The sequence below is a fragment of the Montipora capricornis genome, chromosome 13, assembly GCF_036669925.1.
Source record: "Montipora capricornis isolate CH-2021 chromosome 13, ASM3666992v2, whole genome shotgun sequence".
Taxonomy (NCBI): domain Eukaryota; kingdom Metazoa; phylum Cnidaria; class Anthozoa; order Scleractinia; family Acroporidae; genus Montipora; species Montipora capricornis.
The window spans coordinates 25,407,061-25,411,916 of NC_090895.1; the positions used below are offsets into that span (position 1 = coordinate 25,407,061).

General features: G+C 39.0%; 1 protein-coding gene across 3 annotated transcripts in view; it reads right to left on the bottom strand.

Moving 5' to 3' along the window:
• The window catches only part of LOC138028954 (arsenite methyltransferase-like), a 10,699-nt gene extending 10,061 nt beyond the window's left edge, over positions 1-638 (bottom strand). For 2 of the 3 annotated variants that reach the window (XM_068876601.1, XM_068876600.1), the window contains exon 1: positions 561-632. In XM_068876601.1, the coding sequence (XP_068732702.1) occupies positions 561-565 (5 nt within the window). In that variant the 5' untranslated portion in view covers positions 566-632. Of the gene's footprint in view, positions 1-560 lie in introns of all 3 variants that reach the window. The other variant, XR_011127775.1, reaches the window with a different exon arrangement.
• Between the last annotated feature and the right edge of the window lie 4,218 nt (positions 639-4,856).

Consider the following 4,856-nt stretch of genomic DNA (forward strand, 5'->3'; position numbering starts at 1 on the left):
CTTTTATCCTTTATAAACTTTATCGCTGCTTCGTGAAATACAAATAGGAAAAGCTGTCAGGCTGAATTAAAGCGATTGAGTAAAGCGATACGAGTATTCCGATTGAATACGATGCCTATGGGATCTCGGCGGTCTCCCATCCAGATATCAACCCCGCCCGACAGGGACTAACTTCAGCGAACAATCGTCGTGAAAGCACCTCAAAGGATGAGCATACTGATCAAGCTGTTGGGTTCACATGACGTCACGGCAGCCATATTGGAGGAGTGAAACAAAGAAACATCGGCTATGTTGGAGGAGTGAAATCGAACTCTATTTTTATGAAAATTCTTCCTTTTGTTTTAGTATACAAATATGGCTATTGGTCACATGAGCCCAGGGCATTCTATTGACCACAGTTAATACAAACTAACGAAAGTCGGACTCTACAAACTGTGACCGTTTACTGGGTTCAAAGTCAAACCGAATTTAAATTACCGAAACTGCAAAGTTTATCCCTTTAAGATCAAAAGAACTTTAACAGCTTAAAAAGATCGGTATAGTGGCTGGTATTGACTTACCTCATTGGCTGTGCGGATAAATTAAATAGTACATCGATTCTTTTCCCCAGTGAAGTTGCAGCAGCACATGGCCTCAACACACATGGACTTTAGGGTGTCAAATATGACGTACATTACGCTGATACGAATACCGCTGGGCACGGACCCACGAATACCGAACGAATCTACCGGTCTCTACGACTTTCGATATTTGCTGTCCTTTAATTAACCCAGACCTGCCAACCCCTGATAAAGGAAAATCTGGAGACCCATGAAAAAAAATCTGCAGATTCTATAAAAAATAGTGAGATTCTATTTTTTTCCCGATCAAGATTAAACAAAACCCTTTTCCATCGAGGAAAGTCATTAATAGTTTATTTAAATGTTTTATTTGTGTTCCCTGTTGTAAGAAGATGCAGCTTTCTTTGATGATTCTAATAGGGCTATTAAATAGGTCATCACTAGGACGAAACTTACAGCAAGGTGTCATGGGAGACGCCTGGGAATTAGGCCTCGTTCCCACGGCCTACTCCCCTTTCAAAATGACGGACAGACACGAAGAAAAACGATTAAGTTTATTGAACACAAGCGAAAATCACAGCTGGGTACAAAAAAGTAAGAACAGTGTTCTTCTTTATTAGTTTTTCAATTTATGGCACAAGCATTCCTCGTTAATTTCCCATTTTTATTCTGATTCAACAACTTAAATCATTTCAGAATGATTTTTCCCAAAACCCGTTAGATTGAGGAGCCTTGTCGTGAGACCGTGAGACTCACGGCAGAAGCGTGAGAGTTGGCAGGTCTGTTAACCTAACTTTATTTCCTTCAATTTTCTCAGAATCGAAACCATTCTAGCTTAACGTTTTCCAGGATTCTATTCGGAGTTCACTCAGAAAGAAAAAATGCCAGCACACTCACGTAAGGTGGGAGACACAATAGTCCAGGCCAAGTGTGGTGAATAGGCCATTTCCGAGTTCATGTCTGCCTCCTCTTCAAAGCGAGTCTAATTGCGAAGTTTTTCTTATGAAAATTAGTTTTCACTCATATGTAAAGTAGAACTAATTACCATCAAAAAAACTTTGCAATTAGACTCGCTTTGAAGAGGAGGCAGACATGAACTCGGAAATGGCCGATTGGATAGTCAGTTACAACAACTTAAGGTAAGAGTGATAAGCATTTAATTTCTCCTCAGGATATCACCGCTTAATCGAACAGACTGGTCATGAGAATGAAGAAAAACGATCTCTTAACACGAAATTTTCCTTAAACAGATTCCACTTATAATTCCCTAAACAAATGCATAGAACACATTTGACATTCATTTTGACATCAGAGCTTCAGGCAATATACAGGTTCATACTGATATATGTCCACAATATTTTATACCTCAAATTTTCAGCGATCAAATTAGCATTGCTCTTACAAACTTCTTTCCTTGTAACATTTAAGTCGGCAGTAAAGCTCCTCTTCGGCCTTTTTTCCGAAGTCGAGACAGCAAACTCCATTGTTGTCAGTGTAAGGAGCTAGGTACTTTTGCAAGCGTTCATCGGTGACAAGAGATGCATCAAATAAACCGTGAGCCCTTCAGGGATAACTATGCAAAAAAAAAAATTTTATGTATCACTACTGCTACTATTACCACCGCTCTACCTACCACCACCACTACTACTACAACTACTGCTGGTCTTAGGCAAGGCTTTCAATTATATTTTGAGTAGGTGTCCACCCATATGACGGTAGGCGGCTGCGATGATAAGGCAACTGTAAGGCCGCCGCCTCTCCTAGTGGGGTCTGGGGGCATGCTTCCCCCGAAAATTTAGAAATCTAATCTCGATAACCTCCTGGGGCAATGCATTTACTACCCAAATTAAAAAAATCCAAACAAAACAAAATCATGTTATTCGTCTTATGTTCTTTGCCACCTTGTATGGACCAGATACAGACAGTGCATTACCATTACTTAACTTACTGGATTTACTTACTGTTAAGAATATCTATAAGCTAAAGCTTCTTGACTTCACTCATCAATGGCATTTAAAAAAATTACCAAATATATTCAGCCAGCATTTTCGCTATGCAAGTGAAGTCCATACATATAATACGAGATATGCTTCAAACCACGTTTCAGGACTAACATAGGAAAGCAAACAACATAGGCTCAAATGTGGCAACAGCTCCCCACCCATGTTAAAAACTTCTCAACTTTCCTAAAAAATTGAAAGAATACTTGTTGGCCGAACAATAGACCATTTTACAGTTGTGGCTAAGTTACCAGGCCTAGCAATGGAAGCGAGGCAGCCGGTGACCCTGTTTTGATACAAACCTTCATGCTTTTGTAATGTTGATATGGACTAATTAGCGTTACAACAACACAATTTACATGATAAAAGCAGTGAGGTCTGTATCAATGCAAGGTCACCGGAAGCCTCGGAGCCATTCATAGGCTTGGTCGCTGAGCAAACAACTGTAAAATGGCCTATTAACATACTGAAATTATTTTAATCATATGGCCATGCACTATTATGACTGCTTTTTTTTCTTTTCTTGCCATCGATGTGTGTTGTGTATGTTCTACGATGTTGTGTATGTCTAGTTATTGTGATGTCCTGTACATTCGAAACTAACTACTGAGGCATTTCCTTCTATGTAATAATATTTAGTTTAAATTGTAATTGAATAGTCGATGTGTTAAGTTGCTAATTATTTAATAAGTTTTACTAACCATGTAATGGAAATGTGAAATAAAGTGTTTGTTTGTTTGTTTTGTTTACTTTGTTATTGCGCATACTTTCGTCCCCCCCCCCCCCCCCCCCTTCCTCCCTGCACCACAACAACAAGAACTCTCTAAGTTGAACATGTTGCTACTTATCCATTGTGGGGAGATTGCCAGAAGGAACTTGACGTAATTTGCGGTATAATTTCGTCATTTACGTCCACGGTCCGGGGAAATAGCTGCAAGCAACACTACAATAACGAAGCACGACCTAAGCAAAACATGCAATTGTGAAAACAATCTATTGCTTCACCTTTAATAAGGCCAGGAAGGGGGGTTGGGGGGGGGGGGGTGGGGTTGGGAGGTGGCGCTTTGTTGAATAAGAATTTATCGATGTTGGGGAACTTGCGAAGAGTTGAATAAATATGTTTTGTTGAATGAAAATATTTTTGTTGAAGTTGAATAAACATATTTGTTCCATAAAATGTAACTGTGGGCGTTGAAGTTGATTAATTTTCTTCTTGCATAAAAATAGCCCGAGTTGGAGTTTAATGACTATAGTCCTTGAATAAACAAAGCCAAGAAGTGGACGGCCGTCTGTCTTAACAAACTATATATGCGAGAAATGTAATCAAGAAAGCCAAGTATAAGCGTAATAATTTAACAAGAAAAATGCTAAAATATTTCTAATTCAACATCACAGTATCAACGTTTCGAGCGCAACGGTATGGAGATTGGCCAACGGCAAAGGATGAAAAGCTTTTAAAGGGGCACTTTCATGAGCTGCGCATGCTCGAGTTTGTTCGCTCTCGCCCTCACGGAAAATTCTAGCCTCCATTATGGATTCACGCGTGAGTCACGTATATTCGCAGTTAATGAATTCTATGTCAAACATAGTGCTCAGAATTTAATATTTACCTGTCAGGAAGAACTTTCCGGATCAAAAAACTTTTGTAAATGCGAAAGTGCTTGCAGTACAAAGCGAAATTACTGTCGCTGCACGCTTCGTAGCCAGCATCGAATTTAGCTTGCAGTCAGGCGTGAAAAATTCTTTTCTTCAAATAAATACGCTTGTATGTGTTATTCCACTCCTTCAGGTATTCTTTGCGATCCGTTAAAGCCTTCCCTTTTCTCCCGGAGTTTCTCCTTAGTCCACCATAGCACTCCCTTAGTGGACGCCATTTTGAATTTGTCGATTCAACTTGAAAAAGATAACCTAACACTTTTCAAGTTTTCGCAAGACGCTAGCGCATGCGCAACTCATGACAGTGTCTCTTTAAGCGAAAGAAGATACCACTGTTAAGTGGGAAGCAAAGAAGGCCTCGTTTGAAATTTGCCAGGAAATACTCCAAGCTCACGGCAGAGGATTGGGAGAACTTTTTATTAACAGATGAGTGTCATAAGTATCTAGTTCATCACCCGGAATCCAGTAAACCAAATCGTATGGGGCTAATAATAATAATAATCATAATGATAATTTATTTACTTATAACACGCAAGTATCAATTTATATTTTCACCTGCGTGGAACTAAATTCATTAAAAAAACTAATTACAAATATATAATATAACTAGTAACTAATAATAACTAATAACTAATTAAAA